Source organism: Bombus huntii, unplaced genomic scaffold (assembly GCF_024542735.1).
Source record: "Bombus huntii isolate Logan2020A unplaced genomic scaffold, iyBomHunt1.1 ctg00000083.1, whole genome shotgun sequence".
Classification (NCBI taxonomy): Eukaryota; Metazoa; Arthropoda; class Insecta; order Hymenoptera; family Apidae; genus Bombus; species Bombus huntii.
The window spans coordinates 42,983-60,266 of record NW_026099338.1 but is presented as its reverse complement, the minus strand read 5'-3'; the positions used below and the strand labels follow the sequence as shown (position 1 = coordinate 60,266).

Below are 17,284 nucleotides of genomic sequence, written 5' to 3'. Positions count from 1 at the left end.
TCGTATCGTGTTCGTCGGGCGGAAAACAAGATTGTGTTTTAAAGAAATCGCGTGTTCCGATTACTTATCAAACTTACTGTGTCACTCGCATAGCAGAAGAAAAAGATTAAGATAAGGTCACCAATGAGCAAAACGTTTAACGTATAAGTGTGGTACATTAAAATTGAGTCCACTGCAACCCTCATGACATTTAAAATCCTACGCGTATATTGAGTAAAGTTGTTATATTAAATATAATCATATTAAATACAAGCTCGTCCGCTGGATTCCCAAATTATTTGGTTAAATACTTTGAATACGAGAATACCGAGTGTTAACAGTAGTAATTCCTCTATATGGTATGTTTACTTTGCTATCTTGAATAGGTAAATAACATTTCACTTTAACGCATTTAACCAATATTATACGCATATGCACATAATGTTACTGTTACATATAATGATATATACGTAGATATACACGTTAATTAAATCCTCTATATGGTATTTTTATATCAGTATCGTAAACATTGTAAACCGGAAATCTTTTATTACACACGTACATATACAGTCAATATTATTGTTACATATAGTGATACATACGTTGATCCACACATTAATTAAATCCTCTATATGCTATTTCTACTTTGCTATCTTGAATAGATAAATAACATGTCGCTTCCAGATGTCAAATAATATTTGCCAAATGCACATATAATGATATAATTACATATAATGATAACAATATAATAATTATATATAATATTGATAATAATGATATAATTACATATAATGATATATACGTTGATCCACACATTAATTAAATCCTCCATATGGTACTTTTGTATCGGTGTCATGAACATTTTTCCCCGAACGACCTTCTATGACGCGTGTACGTATATCGAGAATATCATTGTATTATATATAGTGATACATACGTTGATATACACATTAATTAAATCCTCTATATAGTATTTTTACTTTGCTATCTTGAATAGATAAATAACCTCGAATATAGACATACAGGTACACTTACGTTGATATACACCTTTGTACAAGGTGTCAAAAAATTTTTTATCACGGCGTTTTTTTAAGACGATTTTATAGCTTCGAAATTGATCTTGACACGATTTTCAATGTCAAATTATTTTTCTATTGCATCATGTGATACTCATTAGGAGGAACGAAACCTCTGTTTTCTTAGAAAAAATGTTTGAAATTTCATTAATTCCTAGATTGATTTTATTTATACTTTAAGGTCAGATATGACATCAAATAATGTCAATACTAATATCTAGTTATTTGCCAATTTATAGCATCTGAAAAACAAGATATCTTCGAGACAGCGTGGGTTTTCTTTCCAACTTTCTTAACTTTCAACAATAAAATTTTCGTCAAACGATACAATCTATCCAACAAAGTTCTTGCACACAGCCAATCTCGTAAGAACATAGATCTTCTTCAAGTATTATTCTTCACAATGCTTCGTGTGGAATTTCTACTTGACGAGTTATTATTAAACGATTAAAAGCTTATTATTATACGATAATGTAATATCGTAGAATAGCTTTGATTGGAGATCGGCTGAAATTAGAAAACACCGTGTACGCCGTCTTTTTGTGCTTTGTTTACATCCAAGAGCGCCTAGTAACAGTGACACGAGAAAAGATAAGCAGCGTCAAAACAGAAGTACGGTTTCATATTTCAAGGAGTGGCAATCGAGAGGCCAGAGTATGTGAGCCGAAAAGTGTGTGTGTGTGTGTGTGCAGGACCGAGCAGGAATGCATTGGCGAGGTTCAGAGTTGATCGAGACGTCGAAGCATAGAGTCGTTAGAATTGAGTTGCGAGTGTTGTCGAGTGTTAGAGTTGCTAGTGAGAGAGAGAGAGAGAGAGAGTTACCAAATAGTTGTCAAGTTATTTGATGTAAATACGAGCGTTGCATTTAGTTTTCCTGTTAATCAAACATCGTTTCTCTGTCTAACTAATATCTGTATTTTCAATCCATTATTAATAAATTATAATTAATCGGACAAAATTACACCTTTAATATATTCCGATATTACAATAACTTACTTTTTTCTACGTCAATGGACACGAAAGACGTTGAGTGAGGAATTAGAACAAGTGTGGATCGTTGGAAACCACTATGCTGCGGTCTACCATTCGTTTTACCCTATATATACCACGGAACAAAGGATAATTTTCACCGGCTTCATCAAGAGCACATTTTCTAAGCTTTATTACTTATTATTACACCCATTATATTATATTATTACGATATTATCTAATTAATTGTTGTTTATTTATTTTGATGCTTATATTAACTGTTATTTGAAACATACTTTCAACAACGTAATAAATACAGAGTAAAGGTTAATGAAATTTTAAACAGCTTTTTCCAAAAGAACATGTTATATCCGTGTAAGGACTATAACACTTCTGTTTCCTCGTCATGAGAACTTTATGACGCAATAAAAACTGTTGTCCTTGAAAATTATACTCCAGATCAATTTTGTAATCCATTTTTTCTAACAGATCACCATCTCCCACGGCTATAACAAGTAAGTTTTTAACACTCTATACACATAGAAAACACGTATTGATTACGATTCTGCTGATTAAAACACGGAACGTCAATATATTTATTCACTATGCCAACACAGATAACATTTACCACTGACGAATATAATATATATTTGAAAGGATGGAAATTTTATTTAACCGACTATATGACCATACTCGGTTAAGTATCAACAGCGACTATCTATCAAAAAGATTAAAAATTTTAGCCATGTGATTTGGTCCCTTAAAGCGGGGATTTTAGAAGTAATATTTTTATAATAAAAGAATTCATGAAAAAGTTGTATTATCATACAACTAATGATAAAATGATCTGGTTCTTCGTTATATAATGTTCTAAAATTTGTCGTATATATAGGATGTACAAACCGTGATATCAAGGTATCAGTTCTTCCTTCCCAAGGGACAGTTTCATTAAAATTCTGATAGAATTAAAAATTAATTATTAATATTCTAACAATCATATGTGTTAAATACATTATAGTCAACGATATATACCTGAGCGAATGTAGGGGTGATTCCTTGATAATTATAAATGTCATCAGCCCACATCATTGTGCCACTTCTTTGTACTCCAGCCTCTAGATTAACAGCCTAAACAAACATACAAAATTTTATAGAAGCTGTACAAAATATAGTATATATGCGCAATATTGAAGCGTTCAAGGGGATATAAAGGTAATGTACATCACATACACGTGTACTCTCATTCAACAAAATACAATTAGATTTAATAGTATAAGCTCTTTTATTCATCATAATAGATTGGAAATTTAAGTGTCTTACGAGGGTGAGTAAAAAGTTACCCGCTCTGTCGGTGTAGAATTTATTTTAAGCAATTGTCAAAAAAGACATACATCATTTTTTGACATAATCACTCGATTTCTGTATACACTTTGTCCATTTGCCGAAGGACCTTCGTATTTTCTCATTAAAAAATGTTTTGGGCTGAGCTGCGAACCACGAATGCATCGTCGTCTTCACCTTTTCATCAGCTTTTTCGGCATCCATCTCGCACAAACTTTTTAAAATCCAAATCTGTCGTGCACTATTGCATAAGCAGAGCCGTGGCTGATTTGCAAATGATTTGCCACATTATCCAGTGTCACTCGTCTATTCCATAGAGCATAAGTTCATGAGCACGTTCAATGTTGTCATCGTGGATGTGGACGGGCGTCCAGCTGTTTTTTCATAACACTTGTGCGATCTTCTTTGAACTTTTGTGCCCATTCAAACACACTTCGTGACAAAACACTTTCTCCATAATGTGCATTAAATCTTTGATAAATATAGGCATCAAACATAACCTCCGACCACAAGAAACGAATCACAGCATCCTGCACTGTTTTCCTGCAAATCACCATTGCAAAGCGCCATTACTCGCGCAACGGTCACAAACGAATTGACGTAACACAAAGAAACCTGCGCAGCAGCACTGAACAGATATTGACGTCATACGAAGAGTGCAGATGGATCAATACGGTCGACAGAAGTTTTAACTATCTGGAGTGCGGATAAATTTTTACTGAGAGTCGTATAGGAATCTATAATCTGTAAGTACACCTTTGGCTGAATGGAAATTTCTCTTACATATAGTCAAAAATGCAGAAACTGTGTATTGAATTGGAAAGTGATAAAAAATAAGTGAAGTTTCGAGGTTGCATGTGATTGCATGAGTACACAGGACGTTTTTAGCGAATAAAAAATAATTTTGAAAGACACGAGACTTATCTTGTATTTTATGCACTCTCTGTGTCCGAATTTCCAGAAGCTCTCTATCTTATGAAGTGTTTTAGATTAGCCGGAAAATTTTGTACGTACGTACAAGAAGTATACGATCTAAGTGGAATATTCCATTATTCTCTTGATACAACAGAAACGAAATTTACAGAACTTCTCAGAAAGTTGGTTTATTATTACCAAATTTATAGAATTAATATACGTTTATCATCTTTACATACCTAAGTCGTGGAGGTTTATCGTGCGTAAAAAATTAGTGTCGTTTCAAAGTTACATTTCGTACATTTTAAGCCTATAATTTGTAACGTACAAAACAATGTAAATTTGAGCTGTTTCTTATCTCCACAATAAGAAAATCCAACTTTACGTTTTTTGCACAATGATATTTATGGAACAGTAATATCATATTATTGCATCGCTTGGAGAATGAAGTCAAGGTACGATGTGACCCTAGTGTAAACGCTGGGATACCCAGCTGTGCCGCACTTATAAGCATAAGACACAATACCTATTAAATACGAGGTTAATTCATGTTGTATCAGCAGTGGTCCGCCGCGGTCAGCCTGAAAGGATCGTTAAATTTTTAATCAAAGATACTGAAATATATCGATCGAATTGTATTGAAATTATACTTATATACAGTAATAATCTTCTATTGATTTGTGTATTGAAATACTCCAATTTATAACGTACATGTTATATGTATTTTGAGCAAAACTAAGATTAGAAGGAAATTAGATTAAATACCATAACGAGGTGTGAGAAGTGGGCAAAACTATTAAATTGTGTTTATCTATTATTTTTAATGTTTAAGACGTCGATTTGATGTTAATTCGAATTGACGTGTCTTCAGATACCGTATAGTTTGTAGTAACTCTGTAACTTAATTACAAAAAATAAAAAAATAAATGAAAATGCAGGAAACGAATGACCAAAAGTATGAGAAAGAATTGTACACGCTTTATGACACAATATATGTGTACAGTAAGAAATTTCAGAATATAATACTTCAGTAATACTCAATAGCATATATATATATATATGTTGGATCGTCACTGGGAATGGGGTTGTGGGCGTCAAATGAATCTTCTCGAGGATTAGCCATTGATACGGTACACACAGACGTAGTTTATTGCAATGATAGAGTTATTACAGTCTTAACAATTGATCACGGCGGTTCGGCACTCGCAACACTAGTGACGATGCTCTCGGGCTCAATAACGAATCCGCGGCCAACGGGATGACAACAGAACGTACTCACAAAGTCTAAGTCTGAAAATAATCACTAATCGCGAAGGCGTTACTCCTTAATCGATGAGATCGCGAGAAAGAATGTCTTTCCCGTCCCGATGATGCCACGGAGGAAAACTATAATGGGATGTGTCTAAGGACACGAGATCATCGGATTCGCCGAGAAAAGCCTTCGTTCAGAAAGTAAGGGAAATTGACGTTGCTGCTAATTGGTCAATCTCCATATCGGTGGTTAGAAAAAGATGCTAGCCGCCCTCGAGGGAAAGTTGCTAGTGTGAGACGCCGCCCGTTGAAAAATATGTCTCCCCTTTCTTCCCGTAGTTGGGACAAAGACCGTTTGTCTGCTTGAAGGACTTTAGTTGACTAAATCTTAAGATTTATAACGGCCCCTCGAGCTAGCCGAACATGTACTGCGGAGACGCATCGACATCTGGCAATCATCTTACTCGAAGAATACGGTCTGCGTGTGACGAGCCACGGGACAGAAACCGTTGGAATGTTTACTGTCGCGTGTCGCCACGAATATTTCTTTTAAGGAGAGCTATAGAATTACTTCATACCTTTGTTAGACAAAGCGTTCATCCCTTGACCGCGGCTACGTTGGGCGACAGACTGTCACCTCGAGCCAAAGCTCACCGTCACTAATCTCGAACAATTACAATCGGATTGAATAACTACAATAGTTTAGTTACAGTTATAGTAGACTTTAGATTGCAATGTTGCGGGGCTATCCCAAGGTTCCGGTGTCCTTTCATCTCCGACATATATTTAACTATATATATTAACTATATATTTTCCCTAGGAACAGTAAGATTTTAACGATACAACTCTATCAAGAGATCTTAATGTCATAAACGGTATCGAAACTTCGTAATTCATATTGTTAAGGAAGAAAATATTGGTAATCTCCTCAAACGACGAGCGCGTGATATTCACAATTAGAACTCGATATCTTAGCTTCTTATAATATCCTAATAAAATGTTATTTATCGATTACAATTGTCCTGTCGTATTTTATTGTGTTTGCTTTATAAATGTGAACTTTATTCAAAAAGAGTTCATCGATATAACGGTATTGAAGAGAACTACTCGAGAAACTATATCTAGCCCTTGGATGGAGGGATTGCTTGCTTCTTACAATCGAATAATTGGAGTGTAACTAGAAACACGAACGGTAATTTAGCAATGGAGAAGAACTTTAGAACGACAGCAATTTTCTTCTTGTTTCTTTGAGAAAGGCACCGTTCATTTTATGTTTGACGAGAATGGGGTTGTTGGACGAATTTGATTACAAAGGAAAGATCTTTAACAAATATTCTTCCCATTGATACATTCCTATATTTTTGATTTAATTATTTGAAAATGCAATTTTGCATATACCTATGTGCAATTATATACTATAATCGCAGGCGTTTCTTTAAAATGATGTATTATTGAAACAAGGCAAAATATCGTCAAATTCTTCTAGATTCAATTTCTCAAAAGAATGGCTCTATTGATTAACCAAACATAGTTCCCATAAGCATATACGTACTTCTCAGAAAAGATAGTTATATCTAGATCAATATTACTCCCCACAGTGACCTATCTGTCAAAGAAAAAAAGGACACATCAAGTATTAAATCATACTACTATTACGTCCACTATCTCTACAAATCCTCCACTCTTGGAAAAGTCTATCTTATTCAAATGTAACGTAACTCAAATTAAATCTTTTCCATCATCATAAATACGAAACATTTATAAATTATCATCTTCGATTATTTACTCAACATCTAGCTAACAAAATCTTCTCCATCGCCGTACCCCTTAATCCTGACCGCGTACAATTAACGTATGAATAGTTAATTTATTGAAATTTAAACGACCATTTTACGCTACTTGTACTCGAATGATTTTAGGATCTTGCTGTATCTCTTGCACAGTGTTATACTGACAGGCGAGAAACATAGAAACGTAACTTCCGATCCACTGATTTACCCTAAACACACGATGATAGGTTATACGGTGGACGCAATACAGAAGCGTTTCCGATGCAATTCGAAGGTGCGTTGTTACAATGGAGTTCATCGATCCATAGTGACTATTTCCCCGCCAACTACAGCCTGTAATAACGGAATAGCCAATAAAGTATATCCTGTCGATTTAATCGTTACCCCCACGGTGCACCGCGCGCACGGAGATCGGATCGGTGATTTTCACGTGATGTTTCGCAAATCGTGAGGCGCTCGCGTGATTCGCGCGTTTTAAGCGTTCCCGCTCTTCCCGTCCGATAGAAAGAGAAAGGGAACAGGGGGTGGAAGGAAGAGGGAAGATACGTGATGCGGGTTCAACCTGCCGCGGGAACCTTTAAAGAAGGTCGGTGCAACGGGAGAGATGTAATTTTAATAAATTGGAGAACAAGTCATTGTAAAAGATTGATATTCAGATGTTGGAGATGCAGCAGATTTACAACTCGCTGGAATTAAGTTAGTTAAGGCGTTGAAAACCTAACGTCTTTTCAAAGGCGTTTGCCGCGTTTCTTTTCAAATCAAAATACATACATACGATACGTACAATGTATGCGCCTAAAGTTTTAAAGTTAATTTCTATTCAAGGAATGGCCTGTTTTATTATAGATTTAGGAAATTGAAAAGAAGCAATTGCTTGTTTCTAAGAAAGAATCGCGAGAAGTACAGTTAGAAACTGTATTGTGAATCACTTTTCCTGGTTTCCGTAACGAGGAAGTGAAAAAAAAAAAAAAAACGCAGACAAGTCAGCGTTTACCGCAGCTAAATGGAAGATACGCAGGTACGAGTCGTTACAGTTTTGTCGTTGCAACGATTCCCGCTGCGTAATTTGATAATGAACAGTTGAAAAATAGCAGCGTTGTATCCGTACTCTTTAATATCCCATTATATGGAAGTTAACGACCGGAAAATACACCGCTCGACTACTTGAAGGAAGTAGCTCATGAGCAAGTCTTTTGTATCCTCGCAATGGTATAATTCCTGTAACGTCTCGTTCTCGGAGGATTTATTTCGTTGATTTGTACTTGTTTATTGCTTTTGTGTTTTCATGAATGGAGCATGTCGCATGCGAATCGTAATATGGTTTTAATGGCGTTTCGACTTCAATGATATCAGCGGCTGATTGCGCTTCCCGTAAGAAGCTTCCAATCATTATGTATTTTAGGAACAACAGATAAGGATATTTAGAGAACGAATTAATTATTCAATTGTTCGCGCAAGAAATACCTGTCTCTTTTTCGAAAGTTATAAATGCTGTTTTCAAAGAGTTCCTTAGCTCACCATAAACCAGATAAGAATCTTTGGTTCCATCTAGAAAAAGAAACCTTCAGATCAAACCGAAAGGGGTTCGGATTATATTTTCTAATCGTATTTGTATATTTCTTTTTACGGTCAGCTTGTCATCCACGTACAATCGAACAGAGAGTCCATTAATTATTTCCCTTCGACTTGTTTCAGGGGGAGCATCTCGGAAGCCATGCCGGCTGACGAGTTCGCTGGAAATCGAAACAGAAGCAAACCAAGACTGCAACCACCTTAACGAACCGCTATTATCACTGGCAAGGTCATCGGGCAGACCGGATCTAATCATGCTCACGCCGACCATGCTTCCTGTGCACTCGTTCCTCTTTCTTAACGACGTCAACCAGAAGATCGGGTGGTAAAAAATTCGAAATCGAGTTGATTGAAAATCTCAAGGAATATTAAAAAAAAATACGAATAAACAATTTGATATAGAAATCATCCATTTTGGGCAAAGAAAAGAAACAATCAGAAAAAGGAATAACCACAGAAGCTCTGAATTTCATTGCTTCCTAATGGTACTTCCTTGGATATTTTTACATTCTGGAGGCGTGAACGAACTCTGAAAAACAGAAACGACTTCTATCGGATGATCGAAAGAACTACCTGGACACTGAGTATAATTATTCACACGTGCGGATGCCATTTCCGGCATGTTTCTCCATGAAGAAGGTCAGCTTCAGTTTTTGCCACTTGTAGATAGAAGTTGAAGTGGCGGACGTCTTAACGAGGTTGCTAGAATGTCAAAGAAATAGATGAGGGAAATATTATGAAGATATATTTATGAATATCTAATTGAGCATTTAATTAAGAACTTAATCGAAAGACCAAAATAAGTTGGTTCTTGAGACCAAGTACCTATCTAAGTATAATAGTCTTTTGTACTTACGGTTTAGTAAGAGGACTCGAGTAAAACGATTACTCGTTAAAAGGAACAATAGAATAATCATGCCTCCGCAGACGGTGGTCTCTGCTTTCATGCCTCATCGCGGAGAATCTCAGCGAAAAAAGTATCCCGAAGCGTGAGCTGAAAGGTGGCTATGTAGGCTGCCTAGTGAATGCCGTCGCCATGGTGGAGCTGGCGTGTAGCAACTCCCTAAGTCCAGGAATCTAATCCCGCGTCAGAAAGACAAAATTCGCTACGGAGAAAAGTAAACAAAAATATATATATAGGGAAGAAGAGACAAAGATTAAAGATCGTTAAGAATTAAAGGTAATTTAATGATAAAAGGGAGAAAGAATTGTGTAAAAATTCTACTGGGAAAGAAAAGAAAGAAGAAGCCTCCAACGAGAAAGACGTGCTCAGAAGCGAGTCCCGCGTAGCGCCATGTAGAGGAGCAGGAAGAAAATATTGGTAATCTCCTCGAACGACGAGCGCTTGATATTCACAATTAGAACTCGATATCTTAGCTTCTTATAATATCCTAATAAAATGTTATTTATCGATTACAATTGTCCTGTCGTATTTTATAGTGTTTGCTTTATAAATGTGAACTTTATTCAAAAAGAGTTCATCGATGATTATCCATTACAGGTTGTTAATAAACCTGAATTATGCACAAAGGAATTGCCGTTAATAACTTAAGATTCTCTGCCCGTCGTACAGGGTACATATAGTAATTATTCTCGACGATCGTAACGTTTAAGTCCAATTCGAGCTTATAGTCCCATGCGAGTTAATCAACGACAATAGTTTGAATTTCTATTTGTTCGTTTGTCGTCTGTTTATACCCGGAGCACCTGCTGTAAACCAATACAAAATTTATTAGATCTATAAATAACACATATAAAACTTATTAATTTATAATTAATATAAAATAGGAGAGCACGAAACTTCCTATTTTATGGATATGTTAAATCTTCGTAAAAAAAAATACCATATCATTAGTATCATTTTAATCGTTCTAAAGGATTTAGCTGCATAAAGCTGTGACCCTTGGAAGAATCGATGTTCACGCGTAACAAATTGAAATTGTGCGAAGGTTCCGGTACGAACATCACAAGCGTCGATACCAGGGGCACAGGCACATGTTCTGGGTTCATTATATATTTATAAAGGGCTGACGATTCAGTGGATGGTCCGGGTAAATTTAAATTGTAAATGAACGCATTGCTGGTTCCAAGTAAAAGCCTGGATAAGAGAGGATATGGTATGAGAGTCTGTCGTGGAAAGGGGAACAGGCCGCTTTTATTTGTAAAGTTTGAATCTCCTCGATATTGAAGATGTTGAAGCTGCAAGTATGTATTTCATTTTAATCCATTCGAGACCGAGATTTAATTGTAAGACGATACCTAGGTGTCGGTACGATCTGAATGTTTAGTTAGAATGATTCTGTGTTTAACTCTATCCTTTTCATACTTTGATTTTAAATCGATGACAATCTTAAATAGTATGCCTCATATTTTTAAAATATAAAATTATATACTATGTTATTCTATAATGTATTATGTACAGTCATATATATATATATATATATATATATATATATATATATATATATATATATATATATAATAATTCTATATTGAAAAAAATATGAAATTAACATGATATATACATTACTACATAAGTTATATATAAAATATGTATACTATACCCTTGCCTACTGACTGATATGAATTTCTTTCGGTCTCGAATGCGTTAAAAGAGAGCGCAAAGAAGTCGAAATTACTTATTGTAATTAGTAAAACGACCTGAGAGGCAGACAGATACAAGAAAGAAGGAATATTATATTAGCGGCATTATCATGTTTTTGCTCTCTTTAAGTCTTTCATCGAGACAGACAATCTACAGGTATTAATCGACCAATTTTTCCAAGCTGATAACTTCGAATTGATGTTTATATATAAGAAGTGTTATGTGTTAATCTGTCCAAATGTTTAAAAGGTGTTATAAATTAAATGTTGTTAAACGATACGTAATTGCCTTTTGATCGTAAATTTTACTATCAAGGGGTCTTTTATGTATGCGTAATCATTGTGAATTATAACAATTTATGTGATCGATATTAAAGGTGTTTAAAAGCATGTATTTTTTTCTATATTATTATTCTCCTATATTATTATCCTATATTATTATAGCATTCCTATATTATTATAATATCTAATTACATGTTGATACACAAGATATACAGATTATTATTTATAACGTTTTGATTTTCTTAATTGAGTCATTCATTCAGTACAAATGATAAGAAATTAGTAATAATTCACAAAAAAAGGATATCGTAGTAGAAATATTATAAAAAAACATTTTCTGTTTTAGTGTAGAGTTACTCCTTCTTACAGACAGTGTCGTACAAATCTGTACGTCTCTGAGAAAATGTAGGTATCTGAGCCCTTACTTCCTCAACAACTTTTAGATCTGATAGAAAAAAGAAACATACGAAGTAATAAGTAATGCTTACTAATAAATTCAACAAATACAGAGGAAGATGGCTAAATCGATAAATTAACGAGACTAAAAATTAATTACATCATGGATCTCTCGCTTTTAATTTTAAGCTGTAAATTACCGATATCGGTGACTGCCATATTCTCTTGAGTTTCCAAATCGTAAAGAATCTTTCCCCAGGGATTGGTCAACTGTGTATGTCCCCATGCGACGTAACTTGCTTAAGGAACACGAGCCGGTGATATGCAGGCAACGTATAATTGATTATCATTCGCTCTGAAACGCTGAAGTAATGACCAGTGCAGTGGTCCAGTGGTCATATTGAATGCCGCTGGATATATCAGCATTTGGCAACCTAACCCAGAGAAGCAGGAAATATGAAGCCACCGAATACCAATTAACTTCGTAGTTGCACGGTTCACATTCCATCATTTCTGAATATGCGAGGACAGTCCTCTTATTGTGCTTTTAATTCTTTTATTTGTTTCATTTTCAGCAAATATACTGGTTTTTTAAATTAAGCTTCTTTTTATACAGAGTTACAGATTATATTAATTTTATATAGAATATATTTAAGAAAGATATTTAATTTTTTGCTAGTTAAGTATTGATCGATTAAGTTACTGTACCTTTGTTCCGATAAATGCGTGCCATTTCCTCGAATCTAATATCATAGCAAATGCCAATACCTATTTTGCAGCCCTTCACATCGAACGTCGTTAGGGAGTTACCAGGACTGAGTGAATCACTCTCTCGAAAAGTAATCTTATTAGGAATGTCGATGTCGAATAGATGTACCTAATAACATAAAAATGTAGTCGCTAATTCTATTGCTGCAACTTTTGTAATTTAATATCAAAGTTACCAACTCCTAAACTTTAATTATTTTTTATTTAATAACTGACAGCGTTTTTATCACTTTCTTTTATTAAAAAATCCTATCATTTAATAATGTTTAAAAAGGAGAAAAAATAAGTATAATAATATTTTAAGTATGTGAAAAATTTATACAACACAAACACATTACAACAAAAATGGGCGTTTCCCGTATCATAACGTATTTTATAAACCGTAAATTATAGAATTGGTTATAGTATACGTATGTACATATGTATATTCCTAAATTATTCCTAGATAGAGTCACTTTCTTCACCCCAATATTTTCAAATTCAAAGCCATAAAGGAATATATTACTTACCTTTCGGTGTCTTGCTATCAAAGTTCCACCGGGACCCCAAATAGTACAGGTATTGTACAATTTATCGCACTCTATTTCAGGCATCGTACCACCAACTACATAGATGTTGTTTGCTTTAGCTGCGTTCGATAAAGCAACGCTCGTTTCACCATCAGGAATACTCTCGGCGTATTTTGGAAAGTACTCTGCATTGCAATATTTCAATTAATGAAAAATAACTGTCTTTTGTTCCAACCATAAATTAAATTGAAATGTTTGTCAGTTTTTTATTTTTTAAATTATTAAAATAACTATGTTTTATATTTCGACTTAATTAAATATGCAATTACTTAGCTAATAGTATATATAATAAATTGTTTCTACAGGTTCAAAATGAGAAATGAATATTTAGAAATATTTAATTACGACAATGCTATTTGTGTTAGCATTAGTGGCTTGTTACTCAACGACTTTGCTAGTACTTTTTGAAACATAAAGTTAGTTTTCAATTAACGCTTATACTAGAGGCGGAATTACAAATGCAAAATAATTGATAATACTAATTTATAAGTACCTAATTATTAGTATCTTAAAAAATATATTTATACAACAATCACGATAATCATGAAAATGGGGAAATCCTATATTCTCGAATCAATTCACAATTTATTTTGTATATTAATTAGATTCCGCGCTCATCAGTACGTACTCACTGGCGACATCGAGAAAATGTATCGGCAATTCCTCGTACGACCAGAGGATCGGAAATATCAAAGGATATTATGGCGCAGCGCGAGTGGAGGAACAGAAACATATGAGCTTAACACCGTAATACTCTTATAATAGAAATAGAAGCAGTCCTCAATTCCCGCCCGCTAACTCCTATCTCCACCGATCCAAATGATCTCCTAGCCCTCACTCCCGGACATTTCCTCATTGGCGATTCATTAATGTGCTTACGTGATCGAGATTTCAGAGACATTCCATCGAACCGACTCTCCAAATGGCAGCATATCCAACAGGTTAAACAACATTTTTGGAACCGCTGGCATAAGGAGTATTTGAACGAGCTAACCAATCGCAATAAATGGAGCAAGGGTGGACACAGCATCCAAAAGTGCACAATCGTCATCCTCAGAGAGGACAACGTTCCCTCCATGCATTGGCCTCTGGGCCGAGTTATCAAGGTTCATCCAGGCGCCGATGGTGTCATCCGGACAGCTACAGTTCAGACGGCAAAGAGCATTTTGGATCGGGGCGTCAAAAGGCTTGTCCCACTGCCAATTCAACCCGATCTCGAGAAACCCGAACAACTAGCCACCGAGACGAAATAAGATGGGAACTTCAACCACACCTCGCTAGTTTGATCGGTACCCTCTCAACGGGGGGAGAATGTTACGCCATGCGGCTTACCATAGGTCATATTCTTAACTATCGGTCGCGGCACTATAATGTCGGCGACGGATCGTCGTGTCTGCCCGGCAAACAAACATTGTAATGGCAAGAGCATGGTTCATTAAGCACGGCGACTTCCAGAAACGTCGACTCGTGGCCCGTATTTTACCTCGCGTAAAAGAATGTGGCGTGATCCGAACGTAGTGGGGGTCGCCTTCCAGAAAAAACGAAAAAAATCGAAAGGCGTTCAGAACTTTTCGAGAAGTCGAACCGTCTACACATCTGATATGTCGCGCATTACTTATCAACCAAAACGCAGTTACATTTTTTTTTTGTTCCATTTATATCTTTCTAGTTAATAAGTTGTTGAAATAAACATTAATTTATTTGTGTTAATTCTGTGGAATTTCATTGAACTACCCTTATTATCATAATCGAAATAAGGGGATCGATCAGTTCGTGGCGTCGATTATTTAATCGTAACGGGAACTTACAACTCTCGTTGACGTGCTATCTCGCGATTGCGTCTCTCCGCGAACGGTTGAAACATTTTCGAGCTGAATCACGTGCCAGTGAAGAGTGCACTTACCAGTGACCACACAGTGCCACGTGACTTTATCAAGACCAGCAGCGGGAGCGGGAGCAACCACTACTGCGAAACCAGTGACGTCAGGCGCGTCATCTTCGAAGAAGCACATCCCATTGGCAAGGGAACACAACCACGCAGCCTTCCGCCGCAGCTGGACAGTCATCAACGCAACGAATTTCACAACTTAATAATACAACCGAACGAGTGGCCGTCGGCAAGGAACAAGGCGTTCCTCGCTAAGCATACACGCGACCTCACGCCGCACGATAGTAAGGTAAGCTCGTTCCTTATTTCGACCATCTCCTATCCTCGGCAACGATGACAAGCGAAGATGAACTCATCTCCCTGCGTCGGAGACGAGGCTATTGTAGCGGCCGATTCACATACGTATCGAACCGACTGGACGAGTACGAGCAATCCGAGCGTCAGCAAAACTCCTTGTTAACGAACTACGAGAAACAACTGACCGAAGCTGCGAGTCAATTCGAAGCGATCCAACTCGAGTTAGAAGTATTAGACGAGGAGGAACAAGCGCGCGGCTTCGAAATAAGGAATCAGTACGTCCCGGTAGACATAAAGCTACAAAATCTTCTGAGGAACGCGCAAGCAGCATCGCCGTCGACATCCATAAACCTTCCAACCTGTGCATCATCCGCTAGTTTAAATCCGATAGCCATTAAATTACCAGATCTTCGGCTCCCTACTTTTGACGGAAGCTTAGAGAAATGGAACACGTTTTATGATACCTTTTCTTCCAAAATCGAAAAAAATCCTAGTCTCACGGATATACAGAAATTCCATTACCTGCAGTCCGCCCTGCAAGGAGAAGCAGCCGATTGTTTAAACGCGTTACCCCTTAGTAATGTAAACTACAGTCAGGCTATAGCCGTTCTCAAGGAGAGTTTCGAATGTCCACGATACACAGCTTTCAGTCATTGCATGGCAATAATTGATTATCCAAGGATAACCAAAGAATCTCCAACGGAATTAAGGCGCTTAGTCCACACATTTAAACAACACATATATGCATTGAACAAATTAGGAGAATCCTACCCCGATACCAGTGCTATGCTCAACAGCCTCATCCTCTCGAAAATACCACTAAGTATCCAAAAACAATGGGAAATGACGCTGCCCAATAACGAGGTGCCTCCGTACATTCATTTACTAAACTTCCTAGAGAGATTAGCACGAAGCTCCAGACCGATCACCACGGTCAAACAAACAAGAGAATCACCGGAACAAACTACTCCGGTCCGTCAACGCGCACCATGAGGACATGCACTTACGGCGACACAGGTTACTCCAACATGCCCCACCTGTCAAGGACCACACCCCATTTGGAGATGTGACACCTTCAAAACCAAATCCCTTCGCGAACGCATTCGGGAGGTCAAAAGAGCATCACTATGCCTCAACTGCCTCGGGAAAGGGCACGCAACGAAGCATTGTTTCGCAGGATCATGTCGCGTATGCGGAGAATGACATCATACAATGCTGCATAGGACAAAACGCCATTCAGGGTCTCGTTCCAGCAAGTCCAGCCCGAAATCTTCCCCATCAAATAGCCGATCCACAACACCTTCTTTGCCACCCTACGTATCACCCACTCGTCGCAAAAAGCACACAACAGACCACAGATCGGAAACACCACGAATAGCCGCGACTCCAAGTCCACCGCCCAGTGACAGACGAACACATAACCAATGACGCCGACGATCGACGACTCCGTTGATGACCGAACATATCAGACCAATAGCATCCGAATTATTATCCAATGATCTAATCATCACAGCGCAGATTAACATTTTGAATGATAAACAGCAACCAATCCGATGTCGAGCGTTGCAGTATCTTGAGGTCGCGATA

The 17,284-nt window shown here is 36.8% G+C and overlaps 4 protein-coding genes and 1 long non-coding RNA gene across 17 annotated transcripts in view; 3 read left to right on the top strand and 2 right to left on the bottom strand.

Moving 5' to 3' along the window:
* LOC126876562 (omega-amidase NIT2-A-like) overlaps nt 1-1,999 on the top strand; it is a 129,069-nt gene extending 127,070 nt beyond the window's left edge. For all 11 annotated transcript variants that reach the window (XM_050639438.1, XM_050639445.1, XM_050639442.1 and 8 more), the window contains exon 4: nt 1,295-1,999. In XM_050639438.1, coding sequence (XP_050495395.1) covers nt 1,295-1,506 — 212 coding nt within the window. In that variant the 3' untranslated portion in view covers nt 1,507-1,999. The remainder of the gene's footprint in view (nt 1-1,294) is intronic.
* The window catches only part of LOC126876556 (venom serine protease Bi-VSP-like), a 143,808-nt gene extending 128,230 nt beyond the window's left edge, over nt 1-15,578 (bottom strand). For all 3 annotated transcript variants that reach the window (XM_050639416.1, XM_050639417.1, XM_050639412.1), the window contains exon 1: nt 15,416-15,578. In XM_050639416.1, coding sequence (XP_050495373.1) covers nt 15,416-15,578 — 163 coding nt within the window. The remainder of the gene's footprint in view (nt 1-15,415) is intronic.
* Nucleotides 4,007-10,312, top strand: LOC126876570 (uncharacterized). Its single transcript, XR_007694324.1, has 2 exons — nt 4,007-4,111; nt 9,017-10,312. It is a non-coding gene; the product is annotated as an uncharacterized LOC126876570 (long non-coding RNA).
* On the bottom strand, nt 11,869-13,746 carry LOC126876564 (omega-amidase NIT2-A-like). The gene is made up of 4 exons (XM_050639456.1): nt 13,453-13,746; nt 12,884-13,052; nt 12,376-12,609; nt 11,869-12,224 (listed from the first exon to the last, which is right to left on the bottom strand). Exons 1-3 carry the CDS (start codon nt 13,534-13,536, stop codon nt 12,476-12,478), a joined length of 387 nt encoding a protein of 128 aa, XP_050495413.1. The 5' UTR covers nt 13,537-13,746; the 3' UTR covers nt 11,869-12,224; nt 12,376-12,475.
* Nucleotides 15,579-15,733: 155 nt separating the features above from the next.
* Nucleotides 15,734-16,690, top strand: LOC126876550 (uncharacterized). Its single transcript, XM_050639400.1, has one exon. The coding sequence runs from the start codon at nt 15,734-15,736 to the stop codon at nt 16,688-16,690; it is 957 nt and encodes a 318-aa protein (XP_050495357.1).
* Nucleotides 16,691-17,284: the final 594 nt, after the last annotated feature.

Coding starts and splice junctions, on each gene's coding strand:
- LOC126876564 (XM_050639456.1), bottom strand. CDS start 13,536: ATGCCTGAAATAGAGTGCGATAAATTGTACAATACCTGTACTATTTGG. Junction 13,053..13,452: donor TGATAGCAAGACACCGAAAG/GTAAGTAATATA, acceptor TTATGTTATTAG/GTACATCTATTCGACATCGA. Junction 12,610..12,883: donor ACGCATTTATCGGAACAAAG/GTACAGTAACTT, acceptor TCTCTGGGTTAG/GTTGCCAAATGCTGATATAT.
- LOC126876550 (XM_050639400.1), top strand. CDS start 15,734: ATGACAAGCGAAGATGAACTCATCTCCCTGCGTCGGAGACGAGGCTAT.